Below are 20,753 nucleotides of genomic sequence, written 5' to 3' on the forward strand. Positions count from 1 at the left end.
ACAATACAATGTCTTTGTTGATTCCCAGCTCTATGCCTAATCACCACACATGCTCATTTTAGCTTCAAATTACAAATTCAGCATTCTTTACCAATTTCTGTCCTTTGTTCTGTAGAGCTCTCTGTACTTTTTCACGTGAGATTTCATAAAATGTTCTATAAAAATCCACCACTTGTACATTTGTTTGTTTTGATTCTACAAAAACCTCCATGATTGAGAACTCAGATTTCATAAGTGTAGCAACCTTCAGATGAGACCAATAGGAGTTTATTCTTCACTTTTCCCCCAAATTTTACTCATAAAAAAAGAGACGAGACCCTTCATGAGACAGTTTGATTGTGAAGTTAAAAACTAACCCAGAAGTTAACGTAGGTGTTCACATTCGACAAATTAATTTTTTTTTTAAAAATTACGTTTCACTCAAATGTCAATGCACGTTACAACTGTATTAGACCAAGACCTCGTGTAAGGTGTATGCCACAGCTGGCTGAAAGTAACAGAAGTAGTATTTACCTAAAATATATATGTTTCTCTCTTGGTTAAAAACTAACTATTTTCATACTATGAAAATAGCACTTTTCTAAAAAAAAAGTGGATAATTTAATCAAGGACATTTCTTAAAAAACTGTCATTATTGATTGCATTCTTGAATAAAAAAGGTTTTATGTTGACTATAATGTTTGATTAATTCCTAAATGAGAAGATGGCTCAAATTTGGCTAATGAAGGCTGAAATTCCTTATTCTTGTTTAAAATGGTAAAACAAAAAGCTTTATGACCTTGAAAGACTCTGCACTAAAAGTACCTACACATTCAAAGCATGCATGAAGATGTCACAATCTAAATATAGTACAATACAACCTCAGAGTTCAAACGTCTCACTGGTTGTATAAATTAGAGTTCGACCAAAAAAGCTATCTAAAAAAAGCTTTGGTTTTTGACCCAATTCTCGGTGTCCGAACACCCGGGAAAAGCTGAACCCATGTCGACTGGGTAGCCGACTCAGACCGATTGATGCCAAATGCACACGGGGCAGTGCTGAGATAAGCCGATGCTCACTTCGAGTCGAGCAGGCACTTATACACAAGCCAGTGCAGACTCATAGTGTGTGAGCACACACATTCGGGAATGCTTCTCACAATGTTTTGTTATTTATTTTATTTTTCTGTTTTTTTTTTATTTTTTTTTTGCCACAGGCCCAAAGAAAGACAGCAGCAAAGGAAAAGCAAATTTGAGCGAGCCAAAGTGGATCTCAGGAAGAAGATATACGGTATAATCGGTAAGTAGGAAAATGGGGTGTGTGTTTGTTACGGCTATTTCAACTATCCTATCCTAAATAAAAATATTAATAAAAGGCAGTTACTGTCACCAAAGGAGTGACTAGCATCACAGATTATAGAAGAAATGAAAAAGCTAAAGGAGAATTATGCAGTCCAATCATGAAGGGGTGACTTTGACACTTCCTCCTTCCCTCATGAGTCCCTTCGATACCATCACATCGCCACCAAAAAGGTAAATGATAAACATTTAAGTTGCTTTCAGTTTATGCATTTTTTTTAGTTTAAACGCAGAGTGTATATGTTTTTACATAAATAGGAATTAAAATGGGAATTTACTATTTGGAGTTTGGGAAAGGCTTAAACATACATTTTCAATGGGAAAAATGGTTTCATAAGTTTAACAAATCCAACATTTAAGACATCTAACACTTGACCAGAACTACTTATTTTGAAACTCCACTGTACACGGGAGTTCAGTCAGGACTAATTAAAATATCTACTCATTCACTTGCTGTAGAACTTATCCTCTCTTTCTGAAAAACAACATTTGGCATTCTCTTGGATAATTGTGGTTTTGCCTTGAGATAAATACTCATGTACCTGCTGGACATATTCCAGAGCCAGTGGGATTGCCTGGGTGAAGACCTCCACTCGGATGTTAAGACCAGGGTCTTCCAAGATCAAACAGCCTATGTCAAACCACCTGAAAGTAGACCCAATATTTTCAGTGTATATTTGTGTACATCAAACTATTTTTAGTGTGAAGAGAAACTGCAGGCTTTGTCATTTAGAGGGCTAAAATAATCATCAATAAATATTTTGATTTGAATCATTTATTTACTATTTATAGAACCGTTCTCTAAGACAGAGATAAAACCGACATGATATTGATATACATTTTGGAACAGTCCAGCTCAATTTACTTGTGCTCAATATTTATCCATTTAGTTCTCCACTGCTCCAGTCAACCACACCCACCTCATTAGCCACTGCATCCATTGGCACTGAGGTGCTTCAGACCAGAAAGACACTTTTTTTTAGTCACTCTTGCTTACTCAATTTTTGACAGATTTTTCATTCTTTCTCATACAATCTTCTTGATACTGCATGCCTCTGACCTTCCTGCCTTTCCATTCTCTAACTCCAGGTTCTGCCTTGGCCATTCCTTTTTTCCATTTGCCCGTCTTCGTGGCTGGTTGGTAGTGTGCTCTACAACACTGCAGTATGAGTTTCCCTGTTGTGCTCCAAATGGATTGAGGAGCATTGCATGTTCAGACCCCCAAACCCTTCCCAAGTCTGCAGATATTACGGACGACTGTGGTGTGCTGTACTGCATCTAGGTTCTTTTACCCATGAATTCTTTTACCCCAATTTACCCCTACGTCTTCTACCAATGTTATTTTTGGCAGGGGAGCTTTTGGTTCTGATGAATAATGGGGTTTGTTAAACTTGTCACAAGGATCAGACATTCCACTGACTATTCCACTGACTGTGACTGGAATTTTTTTGGGCGTCTGTGGTGTTTTCCCTCAACTGCCTACATCACAAAGGATGAAATGGATGAAGTAATCGAGCTGATAATTACAGTAGATCTCCGCATCTTGGCTCGGAAATGGGAGAGGAAGTAAGTTAAATAGGTGTCCAATCTCCATCCTGCTTTCAGGTTGCATTCTTTTCCACCAGTTCTGGCACAGCGCTGTAGTTAGGGGATTCCGAAACTAAATGGGCTACACCAGTCTTCCCCCATAAGAGGGCGTGTGCCAGAGCCTTCTTCCACTAACATGCACCTGGAACAACGTCGTCTTGAGCAACAGACCCCTGGCTGTAAGAATCGGCTCCCACATATCCTCCAGCTGTACACTGACTCACCACAGTGCTGCGTGCTGAGACCACTTCTGTGCTGTCTCTACACCTTCGACTGCAACCCAACTGACAAACATAACCGTCAAATTGGCTGGCGACACAACAGTGGTCGGTCTGATCTCAAAGGGAGACGAGGCTCATCAGCAGCAAGCGTGTGCAGAGAGTCCGCACATTCAGGTTCCTGGGAGTCCTAATATCTGAGGACCTCTCCTGGGCAGACAACATCACAGCAACCATTAAAAAGGTTCAACAGCGTCTCCACTTTCTGAGAGTCCTCGGGAAGAATAATCTGGACAGAGGCTTTTAGCTGGCCTTCTACCATTCATCTATCGAGAGGCTGCTGACATACTGTGTCTCCGTTTGGTCTGGAAGCTGCACTGAGGCAGACAGAGCAACGCTTCAGAGGACAATCAAAGCAGCACGGAAGATTGTTGGCTGCCCTTCCCCCTCCATGTCAGACATTTATTCCTCTGTGTGTTACCAGAGCTCAAAACATTATTAAGGACACTACACACCCCTTATTATCAACTGTTTGAGCTCCTGGCATCTGGAAGGCAGTACAGATGTGCAAAAGCAAGGACCAATAAACTAAGGAATTTTTTCCCTGAGAGCCATAACCAGCCTGAACTCTCGTATTTCCTCCAAAAGCACACTGCTCTTGATATCGTGAACAATGCTTTTTATGCACTGTTTTAAACATATTTTAGTAATTTGTATACAATTTTTTAATTGTAGTTTACACATTTTATGGTTGCACTGACCCAGAAGAGGCACTCCTATTTCGTTGTACAGTCGTATAATGACAATAAATACCTTTCATTCATTCACAATTGGAAAGGCAGTGTGACTAAAATATTTTCAGAGACGAGAGACTTACTTGTCAGGGAAAAGCTCAGCAATAAATTTTTCCATTGAGACCACTGGCTGCTTCTCGTGAATCAAACCCGTTCTTCTCAAACTATCAATTCGCTCCTGAGCGCCCTGAACCACACAAGATACACAGGCAGATTATTGACACCATCCAAGATTTGGAACCTCCTTGCTATTAGGCTACGGTGCTAACCATGTGTGAATTTCCACTCCTCTCAAGATATTGGAAGAGTTTGGTCAATACCTTAACAGTACAATGAGAAAGTATTGGACACCTACTCAAATTCTTACATTTTTGCAGTTTCCCCATGTTAAGATTATCAAACAAATGTAAAGAGACAACTTTATCCCAAATGAACTTAAAATGCTGTTTTTAAATGATTTCATTGATTAAGGAAAAAAAACTCAGTTAGCTGGCCCTAAGTCAAAAAGTAATTAACCCCTTTTTAAATCATGAATTGTGGCCAACCACAATTTTAATAGTTGTCACTTATCATACCCAAGACTTGTTCCATCCAGAAATCACAAAATAACACAATCTAAAGAAATTTCAGAACATTCAGGAACTAAAGCAACTCATGTCAATCACTCTGGAAAGGGTTACAAAATCCATTTCTAAAGCTTTCAGTGTCCAGCAACCCATAGGAACAGCAATTTTCATCACAGGGAGAAAACAGAACAATGGTGAACCTTCCCTAAAGTGGCCGGCTGACAAAGATTACCCCAAGAGAACACCAAAGACTCATCCAGGAGCCCACAAAGGAACTCAGGACAATTCTGAAAGAAACACAAGCCTAACCATATTGCTCAGTTAAGGTCAGTGCTCATGACACTTAAAGAAGGAAGACACCAAGAAACTAGGAAAAAAAAATGGCATCCAAGGCAGAGTTCCAAGCCAAAAAACACAGTTGACCAAAAAGAACAAAGTATAGTCTCAATTTTGCTTAAAAAAAAAAAAAAAAAAAAAAAAATATCTGAATGATGCCCAAGACCTGGGAGAAAATTATATTGATTGACAATATAAAAGTTGAGCTTTGTGGATCCATTGTGTCTCGTTACATCTTGTGTAAATGTAGCACAGCATTTAAGTAAAAACATCTTGCATACAATCAAACATTGTGGTGGTAGTGTGATGGTCTTGGGTGTAGTTGATGGTCTTTAGGTCCTAGAAAACGATGATAGAACCATGGATTCTACTATTTAACAGAAAATCCTGAAGGATAATATTCAGCGATCAGTTTGTGACCTCAAACTGAAGCACACTTGGGTTCTGCATCAATAATGATCCAAAATACACCAGCAAATCAACTTTTGAATGGATTAAAAAAAAAAAGGTTTTGGAGGATTTCAGTTGTTGATGCTGAGGATGGCTCAACCAGTTAAGAGATAAAGGGGACCATTACTTTTTCACACAGGCTCAGGTAACTTTTAATATCTTTTTTCCCCAGAACGAATTATATAATTAAAAAAAAGAATTTTAACGTCACTTGGTTTGTATTTGTCTAATATTTGCTTGATGATCCTAAAAATTAAAGGGGGGGGGGACATTTGAGAAGATAAAAGCATCAATCTAAACCCACCCATATCTAATTTGAGCAAAAGAATTAAAACACTGACAGGCTTGCCATATTGCCTGTCAAACAAACAAACCAATTGTGCTGATAATGACTAAATTGATTATTCATACAATAAATAATGTTGAATGTTGACACATTAGTTTCAAGACATGAAAACCAGAGAGCTGTTGGTGGGTGGAAAAACATGAAAAATAAGAGGCATTCCACAAACATTGGCCAAAGACCAATTGAACTATTTGTAATCCCCCAAAGTAGTAAGTACTTGTAAGTACATCCATCCATCCATTTTCTTCTCCTTATCTGAGGTCGGGTCGCGGCCAGTAGCTTTAGCAGGGAACCCTAAACCAGTGATCTCCAACCTTTATAGAGCCAAGGCACATATTTTACAATTGAAAAATCCCACGGCACACCAACAAAATTAAATGTCACCATAAATGGATCAATTACTGTATGTACTTCCTGCCATCTAATAGAAGAGGATTGTTTTGTTCTGTCTGTCATTGTGCCTCAGTGGCATAAATAGATGAATAAAGATACATTATTTCTTGGAATAAATGTTCTTTTTAGCAATTACATAAAATTGGATAACTTCCCACGGCACACCTGAAGAGCACTCATGGCACACTAATGCACCCCGGCACACTGTTTGGGAATCTCTGCCATAGACTTCCCTCACGACAGCCACTTCCGAGGGGATCCCGAGGTTTTCCCAGGCAAGCTGAGACACTTATAATCTTTCCAAGCGTATCCTAGGTCATCCCCGGATTGGTCCGCCCAGTGGGACGTAACAGGAACAACTTGCCAGGGCGGTGTCCTGGAGGCTAAACAAATGCCCGAGAGCCACTTCACCTGGTTTCTTTCAATGCAGAGGAGCAGCAGCTCTACTCTAAAGCCCCTCCTGGATGACCGGAATTCTCAACCTAAGGGAGAGCCCGGATACCCTGCAGAGGAAACTAATTCCGGCTGCTTGTATCAAGGATTTTGTATCTTTCAACCAACAGCTCGTGATCAAATGTGAGGCGAGGAAAGTTGATTGACCGGTAAATAGAGATGCTCCCCTTTCGGCTCATCTCCTTCTTCACGACAACGGACCAATGAAAAGTTCGCATTACTGCAGAGGCTGAACCGATGTGCCTCTCGATCTCCTGTTCCATTTTTCCCTTATTTGTGAACAAGACAACAATATATTTGAACTCCTCCCTGAACTGGAGAGGAGACTTCAACTTTTTCTAATTAAGGACCAAGGCTTCAGGTTTAGGGGAGGCAAATCTCTTCCTCGGGGCTTTCCACTCGACTGAAAATGGCTTCCGTAAAAGGTGGAGATCAAGGCCTGATGAGGCCAAAAGAACTGCATAATCTGGAAAAAGCAGAGATGCAATACAGAGGCCACCGAACTGGACCCCCTCTATTCCTTGGCTGCGCCTATAAATTCTGTTCATACAAGTTATGAACAGAATTGATGAAAAAGGGCAACCTTGGCGGAGTCCAACCTTCACCGGAAACAAGTCCAACTTACTCCTGGCCATGTGAACTAAAGTCTGACACCAATCGTACTGGGACCGAACAGCCTGTATCAGGGCGATCTGTATACCATACTACCGAAGCAACTCCCACAGGACTTCCCAAAAGAGACGGTCAAACGCCTTTCCCAAGCCCACAAAACATGTAGATTTGGTGGGCAAACTTCCATACACTCTCTAAGAACCTATCAAGAGAGAATCCACGATTCACAGCCAGCATGAAAATCACACTGCTCCTCCTCAATCTGAGATTCAACTTCTTGATGAACCCTCTTCTCCAGCACCCCTGAATAGCCCTTACCAGGGAGGCTGAGAAGTGTGATCCCCCTGTAGTTGGAACACACCCTCCGGTCCCCCCACCACCCCAGTCTGGCAATCCAGAGGTACTGTACCCAATGTCCACGTGATGTTGCTGAGGCATGTCAACTAGGACAGCCCCACAACATCCAGAGCCTTTAGAAACTATGTGTGAATCTCATCTAGCCATGGGGCCTTGCCACCAAGGACTTTTATTAACCACCTTGGTGACCTCAACCGCAGAGATAGGAAGGCCCGCCTCAGAGAACTCAGACTGTGCTTTCTTATTGGAAGGAGAGTCAATGGAATTGAGGAGGTCTTCAATGTATTCTCCCCACCGACTCACAACATCCCAAGTCGAGGTCAGCAGCACCCGATCCTCACAATACATGTTGATGTTGTACTGCTCCCCCCCTAGACAGCAAATGGTGGACCAGAAATTCCGCAAAGCCCAGAAGTCTTTAACCATGGCGTCTCACTAGACCCCTTCCACGCCCGAGTTTTTGTCTCAGGAAACACCAAGGCTGCATTCCGTTTGACAAGCCAGTACCCATCAACTGTCTCAGGAGTTCCACATGCCAAAAAGGCAAAGGCATGGAATAGGACTCCTGTTTCATCTTGATCCCATCTCTCAGCACTGGGGACCACTGTCCGCTGATGACTGCTGTCCACCGCTGACCGCCGTCTGCTCGTGACTTTTTTTTTACATTTTAACGTAACTTCAGCAATCTTGAAATCTCTGAAGAGTAAAATAAAGCATAAAATAAAATCGTATAGGAAAACGGATTTGCACCACAGTTGACGTAATTTTAATCTTAAATTTGTACATTTGTGTTATCTCTTTGCTGGTGGTGTCATGGTGGAGCAGCTGTAGGGCGTTGGCCTCACAGTTCTGAGGACCGGGGTTCAAATCCCGCCATCGTATAGTTTGCATGTTCTCCTTGTGCCTGCGTGGGGTTTCTCCGGGGACGCCGCTTTGCTCCCACATTCGAAAAACATGGATTAATTGGAAACTCTAAATTGCACTTAGGTGTGTGATTGTGAGTGTGGCTGTTGTATGATTCAATGTGCCCTGTGATTGGCTGGTAACCAGTCCAGAGTATACCCTGCCTCTTGCCTGATGACAACTGGGAAAAATTCCGGCACTCCCGCGACCCTTGTGAGGATAAGGGGATCGGAAAATGGATGGATGGATAATTTCGGTTTTTTTTGTTCTGGCATCCAACTTGAGCCACGCCCATCTCCACCTGGACCCGATGCCTGCTTGAAGATGTGTCACATGAATAGTATTTTGTGACGGCAAGTCGCTACTTTTTCCAGCACTGTTAACCCTGCGACATATTTAGTATCCATCCATTTTCCTAGTCGCTTAACCTCACAAGGGTCACAGGGTGTGCTGGAGCCTATCCCAGCTTTCAACGGGCAGGAGGCAGGGTACACCTGAAGCTCCTTCCATCGGGAAAGCGCTACAAATCAATGAAAGTCAAAAGTATCAGGCATTCGAAGAGTTATTTCCGTCTGGCAATTAAGTCATTTTTTTGCTTTGTGTCATGTTAGGACATCCTGCCAGTCCAATCAGTATTAATTATTATATATACTGTGTGTATATATACATATAATATATTGTAGACCGCCCGATTCGTCACTTTAAACCAGGGGTCAGCAACCTTTTTGAGGCTGAGGGCTACTTTGTGAGCGCCGATCGTATGAAGGGCTACGTGACCTGTTTGTGGCAAATTTCAGACTCAGTTCATTATGCGTACATAAAATATTTTTGTTTTAATTTATTGTAGTAAATGACATTACAGGTATTTTAAAATTTTAATTCACGTAAGCAAGTCAGATTCAGAATTTAAAGCACAAATAATAGCAACAATTTGTGGCCTATCGTATTTTTAGAACATACCTCGCGGGCGCCTTATATTGTCCTCGCGGGGTACCATTTGCCCGCGGGCACCGCGTTGATGACCCCTGCTTTAAACTGCTCCCTTTGCACAATTGACATTGTTAACACATTTATCTATATAGATTTTACATCTTGCACGCCATTAAAGCTGACTCTGATTCTGTCACAGCGGCGGACCGTAGGTGACGTCACAACAATGTGCCGCGGACATTCGGTGCTACACTAGAAGACATCACCCGTTTGATTTGTGTGTGACTTTTTGTACTGGAATAAAAATGTCACTTTATTGTTATTGTTTAACTAGACACTTGTAGTGATTTCATTTTTCTCAAGTGGGCAATGTATAAATGCTGTGGTGTTGAATAAACACCCAAATGGCAGCTCCAGCAGAAGTCTACGGGTGATGAATCGTCACTATACAGGGATATAATACAGTACATTTTATTATATTACACATTCATAATACTGTATATATTATATTTATAAGGTTTTATATTTATATATTTAACTAAATACCTATTTTTGTCTCAAATGTGTAAAGTACAAATACTGTTTACCTATTTTAAATATTCTGGTACCTACATAGACATACATCCCCCACTACTTGCTGTTTTTCACTTTTCGCGGGTGGTTCTGCTACCAATTAACTGTGAAAAATGAGGGATTACTGTACTACAATACATGAAAGCTGCTGTTTTTGTCCATCTAAACGTAAACATGAGTAGCGTGCTATTGCCTTCATGGTGACAAACTTCACAATACAATCACCATGTAGGGACAAAAATTAGGAGGGTAGGAATTATTCTTGTCAATCTCAAATTACCAAGAAATATTTATAATGCCAAGTTGGCTCATTTCAGAACAATGCGCATTAAAAAAAAAGTCGCAGAGGTTTACAGAGGTTAAGTGTGGCCACAATCGCTTTTCTGTACATTCCGTGGAGAGGACTCAGTCCTCTTTTTTTTTTTTCCCAATCATAGTTAATGAATGCAAGTTTGTGTAAAACCAGGGGTCATTTATTTAAATATCAGTATTTGTATTGAATACTAGCTGAAAAGATCGATGGATTCTGGGAAAGGTTAATGTGTGGCCGAAGGCTTCTGTTTTCACGAGCCGTCAAAACCGTCACTATGTGGTATTTATTCCTGATGAGAACAGATCCAGCAATGAAGTATTTGTATAAGTCCAGACTTTTATACGCTTTCAAACTTTTCTGTGTAAACCTTGACGATTTACGCACCAGAGACGTGTAGATCCAGTTGTCCAAAACAAGCAGAAGCGAATTAACAGTCCAATTTCTTATCGGTGAAAACATCGACTTCGGCATTAAATATGGGTCCTCTATGCCAAGTTTATCTAATTTTCCCAGGTACCTTTGTTTATTTTCACCTTCTAAATGTCTAACAGTATCAGACAATACTCTGGGTGTCGTGCTATAAGACATTTTCGTGTTGTCTCCAACCGACTTAGCATTGAACAATGCTTTGCTCGACCAGCAATATGGTCAGTCACGTGATTTCGGTGACATAGGTGTACAAGCTCTATACCTTGGAAGTCCAATGGAAGATGCGTGAGGTCATGTGACTTTTTTGTGATTGACTGACGAGACTAGACTTGCACTTAAATATTATGGTAGCAAACAGTGACCAATGCAGAAGTCAAAGTCTCAACGGATGAAATTGTGGTAAGTAAGCAAAAACTAATAAAAGTAGTGAGTGTTATTTTGGTCATTGTAATGGGGTAAAAATAAAGCTGAAGAAGTGTTTTTTCTATTTTTGGGTTAATGTGGAAGGGTTTGGAAAATGACTTGGAAAGAAATGGCTGTATAATTTATTTCCAGATGGCTAGATTTCAGATTTATCCCACTTAGTTTATCATTATCCTTAAATTTCTATGGATGGTCGTGTGATGCATTTCTTTTTGAGATCTTGTAGCGTGCTTCGTTTTGTTGACAGCTACGATGGAAGAGACTTCTTGATTCAACAAATATCGGGTGGGAAGGACGTTTTTCCTTTTAAATCAATAGAATGATCATTTACACACAGCATTTTGCAGTCATGATAGTTTTTTGTGAGGTATTAAAATCAACATGGGTCAAAACAAGAGTGATAAGTATCTCTTTCACACTAAAATAAAAAAAAAAAAAAAAAAAAAAAAAAAAAATCAGAAATCATACTTTCATGCCACTGTAAATATGTATACAAATACTGTATACAAACACACACAAAATAATGCTTTTGAAAAATGAGTGAGCAGACCTTGAGCCCAGCTGCATAGCCGACAGGTTGTGGGGCAATGTTGGATGGACCAATTTCCCCTGTAACCACAGCCATCCCAAACACCTCCTGGAAAGCATCTCGGACTGCGTCAACATTCATCTCTTTATCCGATGTTACCACAATGTCAATATCCCCTCCGGACTCTGTAGAGAAAGAACCCATCCTTTAATGAAATTGTTTTCATTATCATACGACTTAAAATACATCATTATGGGGACATCAATAAGGCTAAGATTCTATTGGATTCTTAAATCCTTACTGATCCTAGAAGCTTAGTGAAGGATTGTTTTTATCGGTTGTTTTCTGATGCTCAAAGGGGAAATCCACTTGTTTGCATTAACAATGTATCCAATAGGTCAGGTAATATGTGTGATGTTAAAGCCTCTCTCATTTAATAGTCTTTTGAGATGATTTTTATCAACACTTACGAATTTTCAGGGGCACTGCCATTTTTGCGAGTCACGTGACCTACGTGCACAGATATGCTGTGTACCGTGCCCCAACAAAGGCTCGATTACAGACTCCATTTATTTTTCCGTCTTCCCCATTAACAGAGCGGCCGAGCCCCTCACGGCTGTGTATGGAAGTATTCCTTCGTCTTCCTGATCAACCGATAATGCTATTTCTTCATCAAATGAGGATGAATGCGAGAAATCAGTGCTGGGCATAAATGGTGTCCCATGTAATCGAGCTTTTGTTCCGGCACGTAACGTCACATCCGCGCACGTAGGTCATGTGACTTGCAAAAATAGTAGCGTCCCTGAAAATTCACAACTGTTGATAAAAATGTTCTCAAAACACTATTAAATGAGAGAGGATTTAACATCACATTGTCAAAATATAGTACATTTTACATGACCTATTGGATACATTGTTCATGCAAACCAGTGGATTTCCCCTTTCAACATATCACTTTTGAAAAATGATGACAATAGATGCTTACTGATATATGGAGCCATGCCAGGATCTAGAGTGGTAATCATTGACTCAACAGAATATTTGGTCTTATCGAGGACTGTTTTAAATACAGGGTTCCCAGCAACGCCCTAAAAAGAAGAACACTATCGTCACATTTGGTGGGCAAAGAATGTGCAGCATGCAGTCATTTAAAATACAGTACAAACCCAATTCCAATGAAGTCGGGAAGTTGTGTTTAACTAAAACAGAATACAATGATTTGGAAATACTGTTCAACTTAGAAGTAATTGAATACATTACAAAGAAAACAGTTTAAAGTGATAAAATTATTGTTGTAGTACATAATCATGAACTTACAATTTTATGGCTGCAACATGTTCCAAACGAGCTGAGACAGGTGGCAAAAAAGCTCATCAAACACCCATTTGGAACATCCCACAGGTGAACAAGCTAATTGGGAACAGGTTGGTCCCATTATTGGTTAAAAAATGAGCTTCCCTGAATTGCTCAGTCATTTACAAGCAAAGATGGGGTGAGGTTCACCTCGATGTTAACAAGTGCGTGAGAAAATAGAACTGTTTAAGGACATGTTCCTCAACGTACAATTGCAAGGAATTTAGGGATTTCATTATCTATGGTCCATATCATCATCAAAAGGTTCACAGAATAAAAAAAAAAAAAAAAATCAGTAAATTAGAAAACAACCAGCTGTGCTTTATTATCAAGGCACAATTTGTAAGACTGATACCATTCTTTAAAGAAAACATGAAAGACCAGGCAAAAATTAAATTGTAAAGCATTTCAGGAAAGCATTATCAAGAAATCAGAATCAGATTTAATGGCCAAGTATGTAACAACGCAAGGATTTTTTTTCGCCCACAGTCGGTGTCACCCTGGTACGACATTCATGTTGAGTACTGAGAAGAAGAACAAAAATTAACAAGAATGAAGAACAATATAGACATTCAATTAATAGGGAACTATTTCTTATAAGAGTCACAGTTGTGCAAAGATGCAGTAAGAGTGCGTCAACGATTTAGAGCAGTTAAGAGTGCGTGAATGCCCCACATTATGTTAAGCTGTTAAGTAAAGTGTCCTTACCTGTTCACTGGTATAGACCAGTGCAATGACAATTGTACAAAGGACGCTGTCTAAAGTTACAAATCGTGTGATAATCCACAGTATATATTATTAAAACTAGTACTGATTGGACCAAGCAGGAAAGGGGGGTGTGCCCCAACAACGGCGCAAGTGATAAAATAGTAGGTCTGCTCATCAAGAATTTTATGATATAATTGCAAGAGGGAAAAAACTGTTTAAATGCCTGCTAGTTTTGCTTTCCATTGATGGGTAGGAGCTGGAAGAGCTGGTGGACAGGATGTGAGAGGTCCAAAAGGATCCTGCCCGCTCTGGTCCTAGTTCAAGTGGCGTGCAAGTCTTTAAGGGTGGGTAGGGTGGTGCCGACAATCCATCCAAAACATAACCATAAATGAATGTTTGTTACTAAGTCATGAGTCAAATTAAAATAGTTCACCCATGCTGCCAAGGTATTTTAACTTATGAGCACAACTGTACATTCAGTGAAGAAAATAAGTATTTGAACACCTTGTATTGCAAGTTCTTCCACTTAGAAACCAGAAAGGGGTCTGAAATTTTCATTGTAGGTGCATGTCCACTGTGAAAGAGACAATCTAAAAACAAAAATCCAGAAATCAGAATATAAATTTTTTTTAAATTGATTTATTTGTGTGATACAGCTGCAAATAAGTATTTGAACACCTGAGAAAAACAATGTAAATATTTGGTACAGTAGCCTTTGTTTGCAATTACAGAGGAAGGATTACAGAGCAATTTACAAAACGTTTCCTGTAGTTGTTCACCAGGTTTGCACACACTCCAGGAGGGATTTTGGCCCACTCCTCCACACAGATCTTCCCTAAATCAGACAGGTTTCTGGGCTGTTGCTGAGGAACACAGAGTTTCAGGTCCCTCCAAAGATTGGGTTTAGGTCTGGAGACTGGCTAAGCCACGCCAGAACCTTGATTAGCTTCTTATCGAGCCACTCCTTGGTTTTCCTGGCTGTGTGCTTTGCGTCATTGTCATATTGAAAGACCCAGCCATGACCCATCTTCAATGCTCTGACTGAGGGAAACGGGTTTTTCCCCAAAATCTCGCAACACAAGCCTGCGGCCATCCTCTCCTTAATACAGTGCAGTCGTCCTGAAGAAAAACACCTCTGAAGCATGATGCTACCACCCCCATGCTTCATAGTAGGTATAGTGTTCTTGGGATGGAATTTATCATTGGTCTTCCACCAAACGGTGAGTGGAAGTATGACCAGAAAGTTCAATTTTGGTCTCATCTGACCACAAATATTTCTCCCTTGACTCCTCTGTATCATCCAGATCGTCATTGGCAAACTTAAGGCGGTCCTCGACATGTGCTGGTTTAAGCAGGGGAACCTTGCGTGCCATGCATGATTTCAAACCATGACGTTTTAGTGTATTACCAACAGTCACCTTGGAAATGGTGGTACCAGCTCTTTGCAAGTCAGTGACCAAGTCCTGTCATGTAGTCCTGGGCTGATTCCTCACCTTTCTAAGGATCATTGGGATCCCACGAGGAGATATCTTGCATGGGGCTCCACTCCGATTGAGATTGACCGTCATGTTTAGCTTCTTCCATTTTCTAATGATTGGTCCAACAGTGGACCTTTTTTCACGAAGCTGCTTGGCAATTTCTCTGTAGCCCTTTCCAGCTGTGTGGAGTTGTACAATTTCGACTCTGGTGTCTTTGGACAGCTCTTTGGTCTTGGCCATGTTACAAGTTTGAGTCTTACTGATTGTATGGGGTGGGCAGGTGTCTTTATCCAGCTAACGACCTCACACTAGTGCATCCGATTCAGGATAAAACATGGAGTGGAGGTGGACTTTTAAAGGCTGACTAACAGGTCTTTAAGTGTCAGAATTTTAGCTGATAGACAGGTGTTCAAATACTTATTTGCACTTGTATGGCACAAATAAATTGTTAAAAAAAATCATACATTGTGATTTAAGGATTTTTCTTTTCAGATTGTCTCTCTCACAGGGGACATGAACCTACGATGAAAATTTCAGACCGCTCCATGATTTCTCAGTGGGTGAACTTGCAATGTAGCAGGGTGTTCAAATACTTATTTTCTTCACTGTATATATGCAATCATACATACCCCTGTCATATTTGAATGGAAGTGTTGGCTACACTTTTTTTTTTTTTTGAATCACTGAGTAGTGATAGCATTTCATGAATCCAAGTGTACATTTTTTTATAACCACTACAGAGCGGCATAGGTTTATAAAATGTAAGCGTATTTTTTTCTCCGTTTGCCCTGATACCCATGTATAATGCGCACTACCGTGTGGCCTTGCCCATTCGCGGTTCACCGTTCGCGACACAGTATATTTACAGATTTTATGCTCCAAGTTGTTTTCTTTTTTTTCTAATTTACATACACACTAAAACACGTGCTGGCATGCATGCCAACAGTGAAACCAGCGTGTACTTTTGTTAGACAAGTCACACAACGTTTGAAAATTCACATTGTAAGGCTCCATGTCTAATATGGTACCTCCTCCATTTGGAAGAAAAATTAAAACCTCTACAATCGTGAAAATACAGTACTTTAAAAAAAAATTAAAATTGGAGAGCAAGATCCTCAAATATGTGGGGCCGTGAACAGTGAACCGGAAATGGCCATGGTACTTTGAGAAGCTAATAAATGAAGAAAATGGGAGAGATGGTAGAATAGAAAAGGCAAGTGTGAATGACCAGCAAGTGGCTTTTTAGGAAGGGAAAAGTTCGAAAGGCACTGTAAAAAATGAAAAATGGAAAGACAGTTGGTCCCGATGACATACCAGTGGAGGTATGGAAGCAATTTGGTGAGGTGACTGTGGAGTTTGACCAACTTATTCAATAAAATACTCGTGGGAGAGAAGATGCCAGAAGAATGGAGGAAAAGTGTGCTAGTCCCCATTTTTAAGAACAAAAGCAATGTTCAGAACTGTGGAAATTAGAGAGGAATAAAGATGATGAACCACACAATGAAGTTATGGGAAAGAGTAGTGGAAGCGACACTCAGGACAGAAGTATCTGCGAGCAACAGTATGGTTTCATGCCTAGAAAGAGAACCTGCATTATTTGCCTTGAGGATGCTCGTGGAAAAGTACAGAGAAGGTCAGAAGGAGCTACATTGTATCCTTGTAGACCTAGAGAAAGCCTATGAGAGAGTAGCAAGCGAGGAACTATGGTACTGCATGCACAAGTCTGGTGTGGCGGGGAAATATGTTAGAATAGTACAGGACATGTATGAGGGTAGCAGAAGAGCGGTGAGATGTGCCGTTGGTGTGTCAGAAGAATTTAAGGTAGAGGTGGGACTGCATCAGGGTTCCACGCTGAGCCCATTCCTGTTTGCGGTAGTAATGGATAGGCTGACAGACGAGGTTTGACTGGAATCCCCTTGGACCATGATGTTCGCAGATGATATCGTGATCTGCAGTGAAAGCAAGGAACAGGCAGAGGAGCAGTTAGAAAGACGGAGGTACGCACTAGAAAGGAAAGGAATGAAGATTAGCCGTAGTAAAACAAAATATATGTGTGTGAATGAGTGGGGCGGAGGAGGAAGAGTGAAGCTCCAGGGAGAAGACATAGCGAAGGTGGACGACTTCAAATATCTGGGGTCAACAATACAGAGCAATGGAGAGTGCTGTAAGCAAGTGAAGAAAAGGGTCCAAGGGGTGGAACAGTTGGCGGAATGTGTCTGGTATTCTATGTGAAGAAGAGTATACGCCAGGATGAAGGGCAAAATTTATAAAACAGTGGTGAGGCCGGCCATAATGTACGGATTAGAGACGGTGGCCCGAAAGAAACAACAAGAAGCAGAACTTGAGGTAGCAGAAATGACGATGTTGAGGTTCTTGCTTGGTGTGAACAGGTTGGATAGGATTAGAAATGAGCTCATTAGAGGGACAGCCAAAGTTGGATGCTTTGGAGACAAGGTGAAAGTGAGCAGACTTCGATGGTTTGGACACGTTCAGAGGCGAGAGAGTGAGTATTTTGGTAGAAGCGTGTTGATTAAGGAGCTGCCAGGCAAAAGAGCGAGAGGAAGACCAAAGAAAAGGTTGATGGATGTTGTGAGGGAGGACATGAGGACAGTGGGTGTTAGAGAGGAGGATGCACGAGATAGGCTTGAATGGAGGAAGTTGACACGCTGTGGTGACCCCTAAAGGGACAAGCCGAAAGAAAAAGAAGAATCAATGTCGCATGTTTTTGGGATGCGGGAGAAAACTAATTTTTTTTTAATCCACAACAATATCGTCTGTTTTTCTTGGTGTAAAAGTTAATTATTGCTTGCAGAATATCTTTAGCAATGCATGTTGAAAGCTGAATGATGCTCCCAAACAGTCTTATGTTGCCTCCTATATTTAAAATACAGAATTTGCTTTTTGTGCACAGTATTGTCTGTGCTTCCATCCTGGAACAGGATGTGACAAGGTGGAATTTTAAGATTCAAGGTCTAATCCAGAGGAAATTTTATTTGTCTATCATGCAAATGTACCTAAAATTTCATTTAAAAAATACTTTAAAAATTCAACACAACAGAAGAGAAATAAATTAGCGCCAAAGCGCACATTTTCTTTGTAATCCAAATGCCTCCGATGTCGGTTTCAAACCGAGGCTCTGTTTCAGCTGCTTCTGTGTGACGTCACGCAAAGACAACCCCAGTACAGAAATGGCTTTCTAAATGGACTATCAAACATGCGAGTGGGATCTAGAGAAGATAGACAGGAGTGATGAAGTTAGAATGTGTGAATGCTACTGGCATAAGAGATCACACAGGTTTTCGAAGCAATGAGTGCTTATTGAACTCCGAGGACATGGAACACAGTGAGCGGTTACACATTGACTGCCGCAGGGAAATAACTAGAACATCGATAAGGGACCCAACCCATAACACCTCGGAGAGGTGTATGCCCCTGCTCTGCATAGTGATAAACAACCAATAATCTCCAGAATGCTCTGTGGAAGAGAGAGGAATTTAAGAGGAGGAATTTTCTTATTCTTCCCATGTTCGAAAAACATCCCATGCAGGTATAATTCAACCATATATGTTCAAATTGGAGTTGACGAATGGAACAAGGACAGGATTTGGCGAAACCTGACGAAGTTAACGTGGAACTTCGCACCCAAAACACAGAGTGGTAGGTGCCACAAGAAATCTACGTATACTTTGTTGATGAAATAATCTAATTCAAACACGTTTAAATGTCTGATGCTGCTTGCACACAACACTGAGTCATTTGGTGTTGTAGTAGTACTAGTGACTGAATCGGCGTGAAACAAAAATCGAAACCTTCGGTATCGTTCTGTTTAAAGATTTAGCCCGTATTTTAAATAATGCACCTAACACTTGAGTGCCGTAGTGGAATTTCAGGAAGACCTCAGTGTCAACAGTACACTAACTCCATACAGTGTCCAAATTTCGTCACATCCTAAACATCACATGGATACAGATACTTACTACGGAAGCCAAGTAAATGCTGTACTGGGTTTTCAAAGCAGTCCTTCGTGAAATGCTTGGAACATATTACTGTCCACTTTGATTTGTAAGTCCAATGCGCCCGCTTTGTCTTCACAAACTTGGTCCATGACCTGCCTATCTGTTCATGTTTCGGCCATTCATGTAAGGTCACTCCGTCAGTGTTTGACGCAGAACAGCCGTATGCAACACACTTCCTCACTATTGTTGCTAGCTTTTTCACTCTCTGGTTCAATGTTGCCTTGATGTGACGTCACATTCCGGGGAGTGCTGGAACTTGCTGAAATACATTTCCTCTGGATTAGGCCTTTAAATACCATCTTATCCTGCACTTTCTACTTTGGTTTCAGACCAGACCTTTCTCACCCAAACAAAGAGAAATCTCGTCCCGTTTCACTACTTTTTCTTTTATTTTTCACATACTCCAACATTAATGGCATCTTAAAACAACAGCATTTCTTCTTACTTTTGCCATTTTTATCGAGAGTCAACATAAGCAGCATTTCTAGTTTGTCTTTGCTCTACGTTGCCCAGACTGTGTTGTTAACTAAAGCACCGGTGGTGGCGGCATATGAGGACGCTGTCATTATAAACCACATTGATAGGCTGCTTACGTACTCTAACATTTGTAATTATGAGTGTACCCCTTTAAGAGCGGATGGGGGCAGTGTAAAGAAAATAAGACAGGAGAGTGTGTGGCGGAGCAGTAGGTCGTTGTTACAGAAAGTTCCGTGTGCAACCGAAATGTTCATTAAACATCCCCTAAAAGAACCCAGTGAGTTATTTTCATATTTTATAGTACGTGTGTGAATTGTGTCATTGGATGTAGCAACCAGTCATCCCTCACTCACTGAATCAACTTTGCAAAATGCCACTGAAATATATTTTGCGTTGGATTTATTTATTTTTTTTTTGCACACAACACAATATCTGTGCGCAGAGACCACATCAGCGGTGTGCAATTTTGCAGGTGTGCATCTTAGAGGGAACAACAAAAAAAATAAATGTCAGCCTGACGTCTTTTATTTTTGGGGCACACCGTCATGCGATCAATCAAAACTGCCTCAGACATTGAGCATCTCTGATCTAGAGCTATATGTGTGTCTATATTGTTATTTTAGTTCATTTTTTATTCTTATCTTTATATTTTCCTTTCTTCCATACTTTATTAGGTTATTATGACGCAGCTGTTTTGTTACGTTCTTAGAGAAGGACTCCATCACGTCGTCGGACACAGCCTTTCGTCTTTTGGACATTTCCGGAACATTCGCCTACTTTGAAAATTCGCTGGAAATAATATTCGGCGATTTGGAACAGTCGTTCGACTTTGGTTAGCGTCGTTTAACTAGTTAGCTCGTGTTACAGACTACAAAACTGTTTTTGTACTTCTATTTTGTGTTTTTTTTTTGTTGCATTGTATTGGGTGTGATTAATTTGCCTTAGACGCAATACAAGTGTTTTGTTATATTTTGCTGGTTTGACCAAGGGAATTTATTCTAAATTCACATGTAACATATGCTATAGACTGTGAGACAAATTAGTCCTCCCCCCACACTATTATTTTTACTAGCTCTATACACACATGTCATTTGGAACACACAAAGCTCTTGTCTTTTCCACCTGTGCAATCAATTTTTCACGACGACTCGAGTCTTTTGGAAACGTGTGAA

General features: G+C 40.6%; 1 protein-coding gene across 9 annotated transcripts in view; it reads right to left on the reverse strand.

The window, feature by feature from the left end:
- Nucleotides 1-20,753, reverse strand: part of prrc1 (proline-rich coiled-coil 1) — a 64,389-nt gene that overhangs the window by 8,312 nt on the left and 35,324 nt on the right. For all 9 annotated transcript variants that reach the window (XM_061800760.1, XM_061800765.1, XM_061800759.1 and 6 more), the window contains 4 exons: nucleotides 12,535-12,637; nucleotides 11,571-11,734; nucleotides 4,020-4,123; nucleotides 1,880-1,982 (listed from right to left, as the gene is read on the reverse strand). In XM_061800760.1, coding sequence (XP_061656744.1) covers nucleotides 1,880-1,982; nucleotides 4,020-4,123; nucleotides 11,571-11,734; nucleotides 12,535-12,637 — 474 coding nt within the window. The remainder of the gene's footprint in view (nucleotides 1-1,879; nucleotides 1,983-4,019; nucleotides 4,124-11,570; nucleotides 11,735-12,534; nucleotides 12,638-20,753) is intronic.

This window comes from Syngnathoides biaculeatus, chromosome 17 (genome assembly GCF_019802595.1).
Source record: "Syngnathoides biaculeatus isolate LvHL_M chromosome 17, ASM1980259v1, whole genome shotgun sequence".
In the NCBI taxonomy this organism is placed as follows: Eukaryota; Metazoa; Chordata; class Actinopteri; order Syngnathiformes; family Syngnathidae; genus Syngnathoides; species Syngnathoides biaculeatus.